This window comes from Salvelinus namaycush, chromosome 10 (genome assembly GCF_016432855.1).
Source record: "Salvelinus namaycush isolate Seneca chromosome 10, SaNama_1.0, whole genome shotgun sequence".
Lineage (NCBI taxonomy): Eukaryota > Metazoa > Chordata > Actinopteri > Salmoniformes > Salmonidae > Salvelinus > Salvelinus namaycush.
Genome location: NC_052316.1, coordinates 39,385,816 through 39,405,303, shown reverse-complemented (window position 1 = coordinate 39,405,303; position 19,488 = coordinate 39,385,816). Strand labels below are relative to the sequence as shown.

Below are 19,488 nucleotides of genomic sequence, written 5' to 3'. Positions count from 1 at the left end.
GACCAGGGAGGTTTTCAAATGCCTCGCAAAAAAGGGCACCTATTGGTAGATGGGTAAAAAATAATTTTGAAAAGCAGACATTGAATATCCCTTCGAGCATGGTGAATTTATTAATTACACTTTGGATTGTCTATCCAAACACCCAGTCAATACAAAGATACAGGTGTCCTTCCTAACTAATTTGCCAGAGAGGAAGGAAACTGCTCAGGGATTTCATCATGAGGTAAAGAGTGACTTTAAAACAGTTATAGAGTTTAATGGCTGTGATAGAAGAAAACTGAGGATAGATCAAAAACATTGTAGTATCTCCACAATACTAACCTAAATAGAGTGAAAAGAACGAATATTGTACAGAATACAAATATTCCAAAACATGCATCTTGTTTGCAATAAGGCACTAAAGTAAAACTTAATTAAATGTGGCAAAGAAATGTATTTTATTTTCTGAATCCAAAGCGTTATGTTTGGGGCAAATCCAACACAACACATCACTTAGTACCACTCTTCATATTTTCAAGCATGATGGTGGCTGCATCATGTTATGGATATGCTTGTCATCGGCAAGGACTAGGGAGTATTTTAGGATAAAAAGAAACAGAATATAGCTAAGCGCAGGCAAAATCCTAGAGGAAAACGTGGTTCAGTCTGCTTTCCAACAAACACTGGGAGACAAATTCACCTTTCAGCAGGCCAATAACCTGAAACACAAGGCCAAATATACGTTGGAGTTGCTGTTCAAGACGCCATTGAATGTTCCTGAGTGGCCTAGTTACAGTTTTGACTTCAATTGGCTTGAAAATCTATGGCAACTCTTGATAATGGCAGTCTACCAATGATCAACAACCAACTTGACAGAGCTTGAAGAATTTTTTTAATAATAATTTACAAATATTGTACAATCCAGGTGTGCAAAGCTCTTAGAGGCTCAGAAAGACGCTGCCAAAGGTGATTCTAACATGTATTGACTCAGGGGTGTAAATACTTATGAAAATGAGATATTTATGTATTTCATTTTCAATAAATGTGTTATTTTTGTTATTATGGGGTATTGTGTATAGATGGGTGAGAGAAAAAATATATGTAATCTATTTTGAATGCAGGCTGCAACACAACACAATGTGGAATAAGTCAAGGGGTATGAATACTTTCTGAAGGCACTGTAAATGCCAGCAATGTGAGGAACATTCCTTGTCCCTATTTGCAGTCAGTCGATAACAAACCACTGCCCATAGGCCATTGCACATTTTGACAAATAGTATGATAAACCCAGTGCGTCACATTCTACTGAGTACATAGATACAAAACATGCTCATTTCCATTGTGATGCAGAACCCAGCAACCTAAAACAGACTGCTGCACAGAACGCACGGCTACATCATAAATGTCACCATCATTTGTTATTATAGTTTATAATGAAACATGGCACCGTACTGTACTATACGTCTTTATGTATGGCCTCGGCATCCACCAACACAATCACTGTCACCTAACCGACGCTAATAACGCTGAACAGCTCCCCCTTAATCGAGTTTTTAGCACATAACCAGACCCCTACGCCACACCTCTGCTATTGTCACTGCCTCAGCCTCCTCTCTGCTCCCCTCACAGCGCTGAGCGTGGTCTCTCCAGGAGATCTAGGGGTTGGAAGCTGAAATATTTATGACAGGTTTGCCAAAGGAATCAGAGCTTATTCTTAGCCATTTGTTTTACTTGTCAGCTGTGAATGCCTTCCTGTGTGGAAAGGGGAGAGCCAATCTGTGTCCCAAATGACACCCTATTTAGTGCACTACTTCAATGGACCTTGGTCAAAATTAGTCTACTAAACAGGGAATAGGGTGCAATTTAGGATGCAGACCCAAACACTATACAGGGCTTTGGTTCCCATAGGAACAGAGGTCCCTAAAATGAGGCCTCTCTCTCTCGCTCCCTGTCTCTGAAGTCAGTCTCTTATCTGCCTGCTCACTGACACACAGAGCCACTGAGTCGCCATTTCAAGAAAGGTGCTGCCACGGCAGAGTCCAGCAGGGCTGCTCTTTCACGCTTTCTGCTCTATTCCCCTTGCTTCTCCAAATCACTTTCACAATTCGATCACTATATCTGTCCTCAATATTCTCACTCCCCCATTCACCATGTCATATGATCTGTCTGGCCCTGTATTTGTTATTTGCATTCTTTTATAGCTATATATCTCTCTGCTTCTCCATCTTTTTGTGTTTCTTACAACTCTGCTCCTATTTGAAACATATCTGTTCAATCTGTCTCCCACACTAACTCTCATCTACTCCCTCATGAATATACACATAAAGGTTCAGCTGAACAGCAGGGAATTACTCTGTTGCTTCCCAAATGGCACTCTGTTCCCTATATAGTGCACTACTTTTGCCCAGGGCCCATATGGAATAGGGTGTCGTTTAAGACACATGCTCTGTTTTTTCTGTCTTTATCTGTATTTGAACTCTGTTAATCACTTGGGCGTCTGTATTCTAAAGGAAGGAATGGCAAGTCAAGGATGAGCCTTTTAACACCAACCAACCAAACATGACTCATATTGAAAGTATATTGTGTCCTGCTTCCTCACTGCTCTGGCTGCCAAATCACAAGCAGGCATGTTAAAGGTTCTTTTCTACACAGTGGTGCCTCAGTATCCCTCACCCACCCACTACCTTCCCCTTGTTCGTACTGGGTTGTGATATTCTGAAACATGTATTTTGCTCATATTGTGTGTTGTTTATGTGTTTAGTTGTTTTTCATTTTTATTATGTGCCTGTTTTACATTTGAAGTATTTTATTTTTCTTCTGCACTGGGGAGAATTGTGAGAGACTATAAAATATAATAAACATCTTTAGTAGAAGCATAATCCCTATACACCTACTATAGCTAATTTAGAAACTACACCCTACTATAGCTAATTTAGAAACTGCACACCTACTATAGCTAATTTAGAAACTACACCCTACTATAGCTCATTTAGAAACTACACACCTACTATAGCTAATTTAGAAACGACACACCTACTATAGCTAATTTAGAAACGACACACCTACTATAGCTCATTTAGAAACTACACACCTACTATAGCTCATTTAGAAACTATACACCTACTATAGCTCATTTAGAAACTACACACCTACTATAGCTCATTTAGAAAATACACACCTACTATAGCTCATTTAGAAACTACACACCTACTATAGCTCATTTAGAAACTACACACCTACTATAGCTCATTTAGAAACTACACACCTACTATAGCTCATTTAGAAACTACACACCTACTATAGCTCATTTAGAAACTACACACCTACTATAGCTCATTTAGAAACTACACACCTACTATAGCTCATTTAGAAACTACACACCTACTATAGCTCATTTAGAAACTACACCCTACTATAGCTCATTTAGAAACTACACACCTACTATAGCTCATTTAGAAACGACACACCTACTATAGCTCATTTAGAAACTACACCCTACTATAGCTCATTTAGAAACTACACACCTACTATAGCTCATTTAGAAACTACACACCTACTATAGCTCATTTAGAAACTACACACCTACTATAGCTCATTTAGAAACTACACACCTACTATAGCTCATTTAGAAACTACACCCTACTATAGCTAATTTAGAAACTGCACACCTACTATAGCTCATTTAGAAACTACACACCTACTATAGCTCATTTAGAAACTACACACCTACTATAGCTCATTTAGAAACTACACACCTACTATATCTCATTTAGAAACTACACACCTACTATAGCTCATTTAGAAACACATTACAGACCGCCCTTACACACATGACTACTCTAAAGCACATTGGTATGGAGTTACAGACTACAGTATATGGAGCTCTTCCTCCCAGTCCAGAAGGCCTGTAGTTCATCCCAAATGGTACCCTATTCCCTTTACAGTAGTGCACTGTCAAAAGAAGTGCGCTATAGAGGGAATAGGGTGGTATTGGGGATGCACTCGTGTTCCATCCCTCTCCCATCCCTCCTACTTGACCCCCCAACCACCTCCATGTGTCCCCCCCCTTTCCTCCAGCCCCCTCAGCCCCGCCCCAGGAGGTGCACCTTCTGAGCCTCAGCTCCACCAGCATCAAGGTGAGTTGGGTGGCACCCCCTGCAGCCAGCCGCCATGGGGACATTGTCCGCTACTCTCTGGCCTACCAGGCCGCCACCGGTGAGGACCTGGAGCGCCACAAGGTGTCGGGCATCAGGGCAGATGTTTCTAGTTACATCCTGGAGGGCCTGGAGAAGTGGACGGAGTACCAGGTGTGGGTCAGGGCTCACACGGACGTAGGCCCAGGCCCAGAGAGCCCCGCGGTCAGGATCAGGACCAAGGAGGATGGTACGTCCATTGTTGGGCCCCAGACTGGGGCTTCCTTCCCTGGCGAAGCACTTCTGGCACTAACCCAGCTTGGTCCTGGGTCTCTACTACTGCTAATACTGCTACTACTTCTGATGCTGTTGTCCCCTGGCCTGTCTCTGCCTCTGTTTGGCCTCTCTGCTCCTCTCTGCTGTGGTCAGGCTGGAGACTACTTTCCTAGCACTAAACCAGCCCTACTACTGTTATTACTACTGCTACTACTACTACTACTGCCACTACGGTTACTACTACTGCTACTGTTACTACTACTACTACTGCTACTTCTACTGTTACTACTACTGTTACCACAGCTGCCACTACTGTTACTACTACTGCTACTACTACTACTACTGCTACTTCTACTGTTACTACTACTGTTACTACTACTGTTACTACTACTACTACTACTACTGCTACCTCCACTGTTACTACTAATGTTACTTATACTGTTACTGCTACTGTTACTACTACTACTACTACTACTGTTACTGCTACTGTTACTGCTACTGTTACCACTACTGCCACTAATGTTACTACTACTGTTACTGCTACTGTTACTGCTACTATTACCACTACTGCCACTACTGTTACTACTACTGTTACTACTAGTGTTACTGCTACTGTTACCACAACTGCCACTACTGTTACTACTAATGTTACTACTACTGTTACTGCTACTGTTACCACAACTGCCACTATTGTTACTACTACTGTTACTACTACTGTTACCACAACTGCCACTACTGTTACTGCTACTGTTACCACTACTGCCACTACTGTTACTGCTACTGTTACTGCTACTACTACTGTTCCTACTACTGTTACTACTACTGTTACTGCTACTGTTACTGCTACTACTACTGTTACTGTTACTGCTACTGCTACTGTTACTGCTACTGTTACTGCTACTGTTACTGCTACTGTTACTGCTACTGTTACTGCTACTGTTACTGCTACTGTTACTGTTACTACTACTGTTACTGCTACTGTTACTGCTACTACTACTGTTACTGCTACTGTTACTGCTACTGTTACTGTTACTACTACTGTTACTGCTACTGTTACTGTTACTGTTACTGTTACTGTTACTGTTACTGTTACTGCTGCTGTTACTGTTACTGTTACTGTTACTGTTGCTGTTACTGTTACTGCTACTGTTACTACTACTGTTACTGCTGCTGTTACTGTTACTACTACTGTTACTGCTGTTACTGCTACTGTTACTGCTACTACTGTTACTGCTGTTACTGCTACTACTACTGTTACTGCTACTGTTACTGCTACTGTTACTGCTACTGTTACTGCTGCTGTTACTGCTACTACTACTGTTCCTACTACTGTTACTGCTACTACTACTGTTACTGCTACTGTTACTGCTACTGTTACCACAACTGCCACTACTGTTACTGCTACTGTTACCACAGCTACCACTACTGTTACTGCTACTGTTACTGCTGCTGTTACTGCTACTGTTACCACAACTGCCACTACTGTTACTACTACTGTTACTGCTGCTGTTACTGCTACTGTTACCACTACTGCTACTACTGTTACTGCTACTGTTACTACTACTGTTACTGCTACTGTTACCACTACTGCCACTACTGTTACTACTACTGTTACTGCTACTGTTACTGCTACTGTTACCACTACTGCCACTACTGTTACTACTACTGTTACTACTACTGTTACTGCTACTGTTTCTGCTACCACAACTGCCACTACTGTTACTACTATGGTCACTACTACTGTTACTGTTACTACTACTGTTACTTCTACTGTTACTTCTACTGCCACTACCGTTACTACTACTGTTACTACTACTACTACTACTACTACTACTACTACTACTACTGCTTCTTCTACTGTTACTACTACAGTTACTACTGATGCTACTGTTACTACTACTGTTACTAATACTACTACTACTACTACTACTGCTCCTGCTGTTACTACTACAGATACTACTGCCGCTATTGTTACTACTATTGTTACTACTACTGTTACTACTACTGCTACTTCTACTGTTACTACTACTGTTACCGCTACTGCCACGAATGTTACTACTACTGACACTACTGTTTTACACTACACTACTTCTACTGTTACTACTACTGTTACCGATACTGCCACTAATGTTACTACTACTGTTACTACGACTGTTACTACTACTGTTACTACTACTACTACTACTACTACTGCTACTTCTACTGTTACTACTACTGTTACTACTACTGTTACCGCTACTGCCACGAATGTTACTACTACTGACACTACTGTTTTACACTACACTACTTCTACTGTTACTACTACTGTTACCGATACTGCCACTAATGTTACTACTACTGTTACTACGACTGTTACTACTACTGTTACTACTACTACTACTACTACTACTGCTACTTCTACTGTTACTACTACTGTTACTACTACTGTTACTACTACTACTACTGCTACCTCCACTGTTACTACTAATGTTACTACTACTGTTACTGCTACTGTTACTACTACTACTACTGTTACTGCTACTGTTACTGCTACTGTTACCACTACTGCCACTACTGTTACTACTACTGTTACTGCTACTGTTACTACTACTACTACTGTTACTACTACTGTTACTGCTACTGTTACCACAACTGCCACTACTGTTACTACTACTGTTACTACTACTGTTACTACTACTGTTACTGCTACTGTTACCACTACTGCCACTACTGTTACTACTACTGTTACTACTAATGTTACTACTACTGTTACTGCTACTGTTACCACTACTGCCACTACTGTTACTACTACTGTTACTGCTACTGTTACTGCTACTGTTACCACAACTGCCACTACTGTTACTGCTACTGTTACCACTACTGCCACTACTGTTACTACTACTGTTACTACTACTGTTACTGCTACTGTTACTGCTACTGTTACCACTACTGCCACTACTGTTACTACTACTGTTACTACTACTGTTACTGCTACTGTTACTGCTACTGTTACCACAACTGCCACTACTGTTACTGCTACTGTTACCACTACTGCCACTACTGTTACTACTACTGTTACTGCTACTGTTACTGCTACTGTTACTACTACTACTACTACTGTTACTACTACTGCCACTACTGTTACTACTACTGTTACTGCTACTGTTACCACTACTGCCACTACTGTTACCACTACTGCCACTACTGTTACTGCTACTGTTACCACTACTACCACTACTGTTACTGCTACTGTTACTGCTACTACTACTGTTACTGCTACTGTTACTGCTACTGTTACCACTACTGCCACTACTGTTACTACTACTGTTACTGCTACTGTTACTGCTACTGTTACCACTACTGCCACTACTGTTACTACTACTGTTACTACTACTGTTACTGCTACTGTTACCACTACTGCCACTACTGTTACTACTACTGTTACCACTACTGCCACTACTGTTACTACTACTGTTACTGCTACTGTTACTGCTACTGTTACCACAACTGCCACTACTGTTACTGCTACTGTTACTACTACTGTTACCACTACTGCCACTACTGTTACTACTACTGTTACTGCTACTGTTACTGCTACTGTTACCACAACTGCCACTACTGTTACTACTACTGTTACTACTACTGTTACTGCTACTGTTACTGCTACTGTTACCACAGCTACCACTACTGTTACTACTACTGTTACTGCTACTGTTACTGCTACTGTTACCACTACTGCCACTACTGTTACTACTACTGTTACTACTACTGTTACTACTGTTACTGCTACTGTTACTACTACTGTTACTACTACTGTTACTGCTACTGTTACTGCTACTGTTACCACTACTGCCACTATTGTTACTACTACTGTTGCCACTACTGTTACTGCTACTGTTACCACTACTGCCACTACTGTTACTACTACTGTTACTGCTACTGTTTCTGCTACCACAACTGCCACTACTGTTACTACTATGGTCACTACTACTGTTACTGTTACTACTACTGTTACTACTACTACTACTACTGCTACTTCTACTGTTACTACTACTGCCACTACCGTTACTACTACTGTTACTACTACTACTACTACTACTACTGCTTCTTCTACTGTTACTACTACAGTTACTACTGATGCTACTGTTACTACTACTGTTACTAATACTACTACTACTACTACTACTACTACTACTACTACTGCTCCTGCTGTTACTACTACAGATACTACTGCCGCTATTGTTACTACTATTGTTACCACTACTGTTACTACTACTGCTACTTCTACTGTTACTACTACTGTTACCGCTATTGCCACAAATGTTACTACTACTGACACTACTGTTTTACACTACACTACTTCTACTGTTACTACTACTGTTACCGATACTGCCACTAATGTTACTACTACTGTTACTACGACTGTTACTACTACTGTTACTACTACTACTACTACTACTACTATTGCTACTTCTACTGGTACTACTACTGTTACCACTACTGACACTACTGTTACTACTGACACTACTGCGTTCAACCCCTAGCCTTTACTACTACTTTCCCCAACGGCCTATCTCTGCCTCTCTCTGGCCAGGCAAGGCCCTCTTTCTCTGGCCACACTACTGACACTAACACTGCACCGGGATTCTTCTACTACTACTACTCTTCTAATGCTACTACCTCCTGCTGCTCTACTCTTTCTAACGGCCTGTCTCTGCTTTTCATCCTGTTTCTGAGTGTGCTATCATTTCTCTAACCCGGCAGCGGGCTGGGCAGTCTGTGCTGTCATTTCTCTAACCCGGCAGCGGGCTGGGCAGTCTGTGCTGTCATTTCTCTAAACCGGCAGCGGGCTGGGCAGTATGTGCTGTCATTTCTCTAACCCGGCAGCGGGCTGGGCAGTATGTGCTGTCATTTCTCTAACCCGGCAGCGGGCTGGGCAGTCTGTGCTGTCTGGAGAGGAGCCTGAGTCTGACAAGCTCCATCTTCTCACATACTGTAGATAACAGTTTTGAGGTCTGGTCTGAGGCGCTGTGGCATGCAGAGTGGCTAAATGGGCTGTGCATGGTAGGCTAGCACAAAACGATGGTCAGCTCAACAAACGAGTGAGCTGTGTTAATTACTGACATTAATAAAATTGAACGCTCTGTGTGTTTATAAATGACGTCCTAAAATTGCAGCCTATTCCCTCTGGGTCTCTGGTCAAAAGTAGTTCACTAAATAGGGAATAGGGTGTCATTTCGGACGCATGCAGAGTATACCGCCTCATAGTGTCACAGCGGCACGGCCCAGCGCCTGTGGTCTCTAAGTCTTAAGACACTATTACAATAAATCCTTGCAAGGGGTTCCATCTGTTTTGTCAAGACTCAATCCACCACATCGTAACCTTGAGAGCAATAGGCTATTTTCCTGAGCCACTGGAGAAAATCAAAGTATCAGCGGATAAGTCCAGGAGAGGCTTAAGACCTATGGGCAGCATAGTGTGCAGGGCTGTAGAGCCCATCCCTCTTCTTGTCCTCTACACCGTGTTTCTTCGTTCTCTAGCTGTTTGTCCGTCAGCACAGTGTGTGGACCGAAGCTTTTCCTAATGTCCTCTTTTTCTCCATCCGATAAACAGTTTTTCTGCTTCTTTCTCCAGCTGTCTGTGGTGACCACAACTAACAAATGAAGATGGCCTGTGCTCTTGACATCTTCCTGCATCCCTCTCTTCCCCTCTTTCCTTCTCTTCTCACCTTCCCTCTTTCCTGCCTCCCTCTTTTTCCCTTCCGTTTTAATTATGTTAGGCTTTTCCATTGTCTGGATTAATTGTCTGGATTAATTTGATTCCCAGGTGCCTTAATTGTGTTTGAATTGTCTGCGTCTATTATTCCGAGCATGAGACCTGTCTCAGGGATCGTAATGGCTATTTGGCTTCTCTCGCTATAGTATATTTCTATTCGTTCTTCTTTTTTTTGCACTCTGGCAGAAGCTGCTCTTTTCCAGATCTACAAACAGTACATCTGGTCAGAGAGCTACATGGACATATATAGCTGGTGTAGCAGAGTTTCTTCTCTTTATCTTACTATCTCCATCTTTCTCTCTCTCTCTCTTTCTCTCTCTCTTCCCTTCTCTGTTTTTCTTTATGTCTCACCGGGGCAGTTAGGGCTTTCATATAAAGACTAGAAACAGCCAATAATGCCTTCGCAAGAGACAAGCAGAAGCAAAGCATTGTTTTTAGTTAAGCACGATGTTCCTCTCCCACTCAGTCACATCCAATAACCTTGACTGTGTCACCTCTCTCTCTGGCTCCCTCTCTCCCCATCTCCCTCTCTCTCATCCCTTTCTCTCTCTCCTTCTCTCTCTCTTTCTCCCTCTCCCTTTCCCTCTTTCTCCATCCCTCTATCTCCCTCTCTCTCTTTCACCCCCTCTCTCCATCTCACTCTCCCTCCCTCCCTCTCTCTCCCCATCTCTCTATCTCCCATCTCTTTCCCTCCCTCTTTCTCCCTCCCTCACTCTCTCTCTCGCTCTTGCTTAATTATCTCGATCTCTCTCTCACCCTCTGTCTCCCTCTTTCTCACTCTCCATCTCTTTCTCCCTCCCTCTCTCTGCTAAATGTTTTCTCTACACACCCACTGCATTTTTCCAACATCTGTCCATTTTCAGTGCAGCAGCATCCTCTGCTGCATCCCTCTGTGTCCTCTCTCTATCTCTCCTCCCTCTCTCTTTCCCTTCTCTTTCTTCCCCTCTCTCTCCACTTTCTCTCTCTCCCCTCTCTCCATTCACGCTCTCTGTCCCCTCTCTCTCCCCTCTCTCTCTCACCTCTCCCTCTACCTTCTCTCTCTCTCTCTCTCTCTCTGTCTCTCCATCCTCGATCTCACTCTATCACCAATGATCCCCCCACCCCTACAGCACAGCGGCACCCACAGAGCTGCCTGCCTGATTCCCTGTCCAATCACAGTGAAGTCTCATTTGCTCTGACACTGTAGTTAGGGTGCGCTGGGCCTTGAAGGCTGGGCCTCTGGCTCACAATTCATTTGTTTTAATAAACTAAAATTAAGCCAATCTCTCAGCCTATAATTATTGAGATACATCTGTATATCCCTGATGGTGGGGTATATACAGTATAACGCTGGGCTGTCTCTCATGTCTGCTGTGTTGTGTGCTGGGAGCTACAGTTGTCTGTCTGCCTTGTCTGTACACTCTTAAAAGTAAAGGTGCCTGGAAACACATTTTGGGTTGCCACAACGGCGGAACCTTTACAGCTGAAAAAGGTTCCTCAAGGAACCCCTCTGAAAAGGGTCTTCGAGGAACCCCTGTGTAAAGGTTCAAACCATTACCTTTTTCTGATGGGAGGGGTTACATTTGAAACCTTCTTAATAATATATTGTAGAGGTGGCAGCCTATCAGATGGAAGTTGTGGCTTTTTGGAGGCTTGACTTTCAGATAGTTTTTTTTGGTCACCTGTTAGCATAAATGTCATTCATTTTCATCATGTTAAGTTTGTACTCCTCAAAGTAAAATGTTCCTTGAATTTCTATGGACATTACATATTTGAATATAATATTAATAATCATAACATTTCTGATTACATACAGTAATAAAGTGGTAACTATTCCAATTCGAGGAACTCATACACCTCTGTGAACCTCATTGAAGCTACTAAGCTGTCAGTGTTCAACCTTAACATGTGATGACAATACAACAGAACAAACGAACAGAAATTACTTTTACTCTTAACGGTGGCCAAAAAATAGATATCTTAAAGTCCCACCCCTACTAAGCCACGCCTCCACTCTGAACCCGTTGCGACATTGAACCATTAAAGGTTTCTCCAAGAACCTCTCAACTAACCAAAGGTGCAAATATGAACCATTGACAAGCAATGGTTATTTGAGGAACTCCAGGGGTTCCATGTCCTCTGCCACACTGGGATAAGGGGCCCCCAACTGACTAGGACTATACATTCCCGTTCTCTTTGAGATCTTTATTAAATGACCAGCTGAATAGCTTTCCCACTGCCCTGAGCTGACAAGCACATTATATGAGCTTGATTGCCTTCACACAGTGGGATTCTGGAAAAAGTGCATTAGCAACTTCAGCCAAGTGGCATGAGTAGAGGGTACTTTCTAGAAACAAGAGAACCTGGCATGAATCCACTCCATCTCTGCAACAAGGTTTCCATGGAGACTCCATGGGAGGGAGTGGGAGTTCTTTCTCTGATGAGAATCAGACAGCCAGGGAGCGATGGCGAAAGAGAGAGGGGTGGGGTGGGGGGGCAGACGGAGGGAGAGGCTGAGAGATGGAGAGATGGAGAGAGGGAAAGGGAGTGAGACATGAGGAAAGAGATACAGAGAGAGAGATGGATGGGAGAAAGACAATCGCTGCTGGCCGCAGTTTGAGTCCAACAGCCCAGTCCATCTGTAACATCCCCAACACTGAAATATGATAGTCTGTGTTGTTTTAAAACAATAGGGTCCATTGTGACATCGCTTTTGGTTCAGTTTGAAACCAGCAAGTACAAATTAAACCCAGCAGTTCTTTGGATTGTAACCTTTGAAGACCAAACCTCAAAGACTTCAACAGCGTCGTGTGTACAGTATGTGAGTGTATACATGCTGGGCTTCTCTGCTTATGTACCTCTTCCATTTTACACAGGCCTGGTATGCATTGTAAATGGCACTCTATTGCCTACATAGTAGACTACTTTTGACACGTAGTGAACTATATAGGGAATAGGGTGTGATTTGGGATGCAGACCTGGGCTTTGTGTTTATCTGTTAATACAACAGCCATATTGACTTTTCCTCTTCTGAAGGTCAGTGTAGGCAGCAGGATTCTGCAGGATTCTGGAAGCTTGCAGATGTATTATGAGGTTAAATGGTTTCAATTAGCAGAGCTGCTGTGCGTAGTGCTGACTGGCAGATACTGAGCCTTTTCTCTCCGCTGCGTGGTGTTGTGTTGCCTAGACTACTACACTAACAATCTGCTTATATCTGTACATTGATCTCTTAATACAGGCCTTTATAACCTGTACCACTTAACTTCCTTCTTCTCCTTCTTACTCTCTGCTGCTTCCTATTGGCTATCATTACCAAGCCACGCTATATCCTCTCATTTTTATTGAAGTCATATTTGTATTCATGTAAAGTTTCCCCTTGTAGCTGACCATGCATCCTGGAGGGGCTTGTAATAAGCTTGTTTCAATAGCAGCTCTGCTCTTCCTCTGCCAGGAAACATAAAGTTTGGCCACTCAACCCAGCAGTCAACGTCCCCCCTAAGGGACCACATGAGACACTTTGATCGATCTAACCTTCAAAAGTAGCTCAGCTGCGGATGAAGCTTAGATGCCATTCTGATAGAGATCCAGCTAGCTATAGAGCACTGCGTTTGGAACAGGCTTGGTTGGTCGTCTTCTATGATTCTATGGGTGCATCTAAAAGAGGATGCCATTTTGGGCGCAGACCCTGTCTGTAAGGTTTTAAGCCTAGCTGTATCCCTCAGTCAGAATTGAAGCTCAACTTGTTACCTAACCTCAATTGTTACCTAAACTCTGTTACCTATTAACCTCTCTCCCCAGTGCCTGGAGCTCCTCCCAGGAAGGTGGAGGCGGATGTCCTGAACTCCACAGCTCTGAGGGTGACGTGGAAGCCCCCCCTCCAGGTGAAGCAGCATGGCCAGATCAGAGGGTACCAGGTGGTCTACTCGCGACTGGAGAACGGAGAGCCACGAGGCCAGCCCAACATCATGGATGTCTCCCTACCTGAGGCACAGGTACTGTCCCACTGCCACTCAGCTCGCTCAGTCCTACACATACTACCTGAGGCACAGGTACTGTCTGTTGCAGCTACTGGATGACACCAACTCACTCAGTACCACACATAATGTACTGTAAATCCCAATCTCCCTCACCTTCATCTCCCTCTCCAATGTCCCAGTCAAACCTTGGTACAAATGGTATTTGCAATCTTTCTAATACTTTAACTGCAAACCAATGAATACTTAATCTGTGCTTGATTGAGCTAGCCTGCCCATTTGGTACTCCAGGAAGGCTCAAGCAAACGCTCAAAGAACCCAGGTCTCTCAAACTTTCAAAGATTCACCTCACACAGTTTTCTGTCACTCGGAATGGAGACCTGGAGGAGATGGATTTTGCTCAGTAATAACTGTTACTCTGTCAGTGGCAGAGAATGGTAATCAATCACTATGATTAGTTCATTACTCCTCTTAACATGATTGAAAAGGTCCTGTTTATGTCCTGTGTGTATGTGCCTTTAAAAACTACAGTGAACAAATCCTCCCTTCTCCATTTTCTCCAGGCAGGGATGAAAATACCATAATAACTGTTTTCAGTCTCTAGCTATGCTGCTTATGAAAATGTATTGGGTGATTTTGTATTTAGATATGAATTTGGGGTTGCCTGCCTTTTATGTAATTGAGAATGTAAATTCACTGCCTTGTTATTCCAGGAAAAGGTTATTTTATATTGTTGCTTGGGTTTTTCACCATCTTGTTGTAGTAATCGTAAATTAAGAATATAAACTGCATAAACATAATCCTGATAAGGAATGCACACACACACACGCACGCACACACGCACGCACGCACGCACGCACACACACACACACACACACATACACACACACACTACCGTTCAAAAGTTTGGGGTCACTTAGAAATGTCCTTGTTTTTGAAAGAAAAGCACATTTTTTGTCCATTAAAATATCATCAAATTGATCAGAAATATAGTGTAGACATTGTTAATGTTGTAAATGACTACATTTACATTTACATTTAAGTCATTTGGCAGACGCTCTTATCCAGAGCGACTTACAAATTGGTGCATTCACCTTATGATATCCAGTGGAACAACCACTTTACAATAGTGCATCTAAATCTTTTAGGGGGGGGGGGGGGGGGGGGGGGGGGGGGGGGGGGGGTTAGAAGGATTACTTTATCCTATCCTAGGTATTCCTTAAAGAGGTGGGGTTTCAGGTGTCTCCGGAAGGTGGTGATTGACTCCGCTGACCTGGCGTCGTGAGGGAGTTTGTTCCACCATTGGGGTGCCAGAGCAGCGAACAGTTTTGACTGGGCTGAGCGGGAACTGACTACTGGAAATGGCAGATTTTTTATGGAATATCTACAGAGGCCCATTATCAGCAACCATCACTCCTGTGTTTCAATGGCACGTTGTGTTAGCTAATCAAAGTTTATCATTTTAAAAGGCTTATTGATCATTAGAAAACCCTTTTGCAATTATGTTAGCACAGCTGAAAACTTTTGTGCTAATTAAAGAAGCAATAAAACTGGCCTTCTTTAGACTAGTTGAGTATCTGGAGCATCAACATTTGTGGGTTCGATTGCAGGCTCAAAATGACTAGTTTGAGAAACAGATGCCTCACAAGTCCTCAACTGGCAGCTTCATTAAATAGTACCCACAAAACACCAGTCTCAACGTCAACAGTGAAGAGGCGACTCCGGGATGCAGAGTTGCAAGGAAAATATATATCTCAGACTGGCCAATAAAAATAAAAAATTAAGATGGGATAAAGAACACAGACACTGGACAGAGGAACTCTGCCTAGAAGGCCAGCATCCCGGAGTCGCCTCTTCACTGTTGACGTTGAGACTGGTGTTTTGTGGGTACTATTTAAAACCTCTAACGAGCCTCAACCCCGGATCCGGGATCACCCCCCACCCCCCCCCCCCCACACTGATTAGCATCGCTAGCATAGCGTCACAATTAAATAGTAGCATCTAAATATCATTAAATCACAAGTCCAAGACACCAGATGAAAGATACAGATCTTGTGAATAAACCCATAATTTCTGTTTTTTAAAATGTTTTACAGGGAAGACACAATATGTAAATCTATTAGCTAACCACGTTAGCAAAATACACCATTTTTCTTTGTCCACCATTTTCTCTCTCCACCACTAGCTATCACCAATTCGGCCAAATAAAGATATTGATAGCCACTAACCAAGAAAAAACCTCATCAGATGACAGTCTGATAACATATTTATTGTATAGGATAGGTTTTGTTAGAAAAATGTGCATATTTCAGGTAGAAATCATAGTTTACAATTGCACCCACCATCACAACTCGACTAGAATTACTACAGAGAGCAACGTGTTTTACCAATTTACTCATCATAAAACATTTCATAAAAATATACAGCTCACAGCAATGGAAAGACACAGATCTTGTGAATTCAGACAATATTTCAGATGTTCTAAGTGTTTTACAGCGAAAACACAATAAATCGTTATATTAGCATACCACATATGCAAACGTTACCCCAGCATGAATTCAAGCCAAAGAGAGCGATATCGTTATCATCGCCAAAATATATTAATTTTTTCACTAACCTTCTCAGAATTCTTCCGATGACACTCCTGTAACATCATATTACAACATACATATAGAGTTTGTTCGAAAATGTGCATATTTAGCCATAAAAAACCGTGGTTATACAATGAAAATAGTAGCAAAACAAGCCTGAAAATGTCGGTCGCCATCTTTCAGAGTGATCTAGTTTAATCAATAGCTAATCATATACTTGACTAAAAAATACAGGGTTGACAGGAATCGAAAGACAAATTAGTTCTTAATGCAATCGCTGAATTACATTTTTTAAATTATCCTTACTTTTCAATACAGGTTGCGCCAAGCGAAGCTATACAAAACAAAATGGCGGCATAAGCGTTTAACATTTTTCGACAGAAACACGATTTATCATCATAAATTGTTCTTACTGTGAGCTGTTCTTCCATCAGAATCTTGGGCAATGAATCCTTTCTTGGGTCTAATCGTCTTTTGGTCGAAAGCTGTCCTCTTGCCATGTGGAAATGCCCACTAACGTTCGGCATGAACTGGAAACGTGCCCAGCGGTTCAAAGTGTCTCAGAAATAAATGCCTCAAAATCGCACTAAACGGATATAAATTGCTATAAAACGGTTTAAATTAACTACCTTATGATGTTTTTAACACCTCTAACGAGTAAAAACATGACCGGAGAAATATTACTGGCTAAACAAAAGCTTGGAAGGAGGCGAGTCCGACGTCCTTCGTGCGCCAGGCGCAGGCAGCAAAGGGAAGCTACTTCCGGTATTTGCTGTTTTATACAGCCCCTGATTGCGCAATCGACTCCATTCAAAGCGTCATCACGTACTGACATCCAGGGGAAGACGTAAGAAGTGTCTGTTTCTCCATAGCATTTACAGGGACCTTTAAACTGACTCCAGATCAGGGGCCAAGATGTCTGAAATCTGACTCCCTGTCATGAAAAGTGCTGTAGAAGGAGTTCTGTTCAACTCAGAGACAAAATTCCAACGGCTATAGAAACTAGAGAGTGTTTTCTATCCAATAATAATAATAATATGCATATTGTACGAGCAAGAATTGAGTAGGAAGCCGTTTAATCTGTAGAGCAAATTATGCTAATGCGAAACAGCACCCCCTATAGTGGCAAGAAGTTAATGAAGTTGCCAGTTGAGGACTTGTGAGGCGTCTGTTTCTCAAACTAGACATTCTAATGTACTTGTCCTTATGCTCAGTTGTGATGGGTGCATCTAAAACTCCTCTTTATATTATGGTTAGAGCTAGTTTGCGCTTTTCTGTGAAGGGAGTAGTACACAGCGTTGTACGAGTTCTTCAGTTTCTTGGCAATTTTTCATATGGAATAGCCTTCATTTCTCAGAACAAGAATAGACTGACGAGTTTCAGAAGAAAGTTCTTTGTTTCTGGCCATTTTGAGCATGCAATCGAACCCACAAATTCTTATGCTCCAGATACTCAACTAGTCTAAAGAAGGCCAGTTTTATTGCTTCTTTAATCAGCACAACAGTTTTCAGTTGTGCTAACATAATTGCAAAAGGGTTTTCTAATGATCAATTAGCCTTTTAAAATTATAAACTTGGATTAGCTAACATAAAAAGCGACAAAAACAACAACACGGAGTTACACATAAACAAACGTACAGTCAATAACACAAAAAAATAAGAAAAAAAATAGGAACATTTGGAACACAGGAGTGATGGTTGCTGATAATGGGCCTCTGTACGTCTATGTAGATATTCCATTTTAAAAATCTACAGTTTCCAGCTACAATAGTCATTTACAACATTAACAATGTCTACACTGTATTTCTGATCAATTTGATGTTATTTTAATGGACAAAAAAATAGTTTTTGTTTCAAAAACAAGGACATTTCTAAGTTACCCCAAACTTTTGAACGGTAGTGTACATACAAACTCTCTGGTTCTCTCTCTCTCTAGTTGTATTAGCAATATACTGTAGGAAAATTTCTAGTCGTTTTATAATGTTGTAGTTTTCCGTGTGAGGTACGGTAGGGAGAGGGTGTAGGTACAAGGTGTTCTCCTGGTATTAGCTTGTGGGAGCATGCCTTCCTTCTCTCTGAAGCACACAGTGTCAAACCCTCTTCCAGCTTCTCAGCTTATCAGTGGTAGCACGCCATGCCATTCTCCTCAGATAGCTGCAGGCAAGCCTAGCTGACACGGTAGGTATGGAGGTGTGATGAGATGTTCAGCGAGACAATTCACTAGACAACATGTCTGATTCTGCTGCTGTTTTACAGCGGTTCGCTCAGGCAAATCTACTGTATTATCCACATCACTGGCATTGGTATTGCTGTGCTGTGAATGTGGGATACTCTGCTTGTGCACCTTAAATCTGCAGTGTGCGATTCGTACGTGGCACGACAGCTGGTCTGTTGTTTTTCTAATTGCAGACTGACCCTTTAAACACTTTTGTTTAGTTAAAAAGTTGTACCATACAGTATATAAGATAAATAATTGGTATAGCCGGGTCAAGCAGACTGTCCACTGTGCTCATGTTTCTTTTTACTTCATTGTGAAACAGAACGTGAGCTATCGCGACATCAGACTGGTTCCAACAGACTGCTGTTGACCAACCATTTTCCTGTGACCTTGCTATCAGACAGCCACCTAAAGACTACTTCTCAAATCTCTGTTCCTTGATGGCTGCTTCATCTGGTCTCTGTGATGCACCACTCCTTCGACACACACACACACACACACACACACACACACACACACACACACACACACACACACACACACACACACACACACACACACACACACACACACACACACACACA

General features: G+C 42.2%; 1 protein-coding gene across 3 annotated transcripts in view; it reads left to right on the top strand.

Moving 5' to 3' along the window:
• LOC120055014 (receptor-type tyrosine-protein phosphatase F-like) overlaps window positions 1-19,488 on the top strand; it is a 334,640-nt gene that overhangs the window by 202,611 nt on the left and 112,541 nt on the right. For all 3 annotated transcript variants that reach the window (XM_039002850.1, XM_039002851.1, XM_039002849.1), the window contains exons 13-14: window positions 4,057-4,362; window positions 13,921-14,114. In XM_039002850.1, the coding sequence (XP_038858778.1) occupies window positions 4,057-4,362; window positions 13,921-14,114 (500 nt within the window). The remainder of the gene's footprint in view (window positions 1-4,056; window positions 4,363-13,920; window positions 14,115-19,488) is intronic.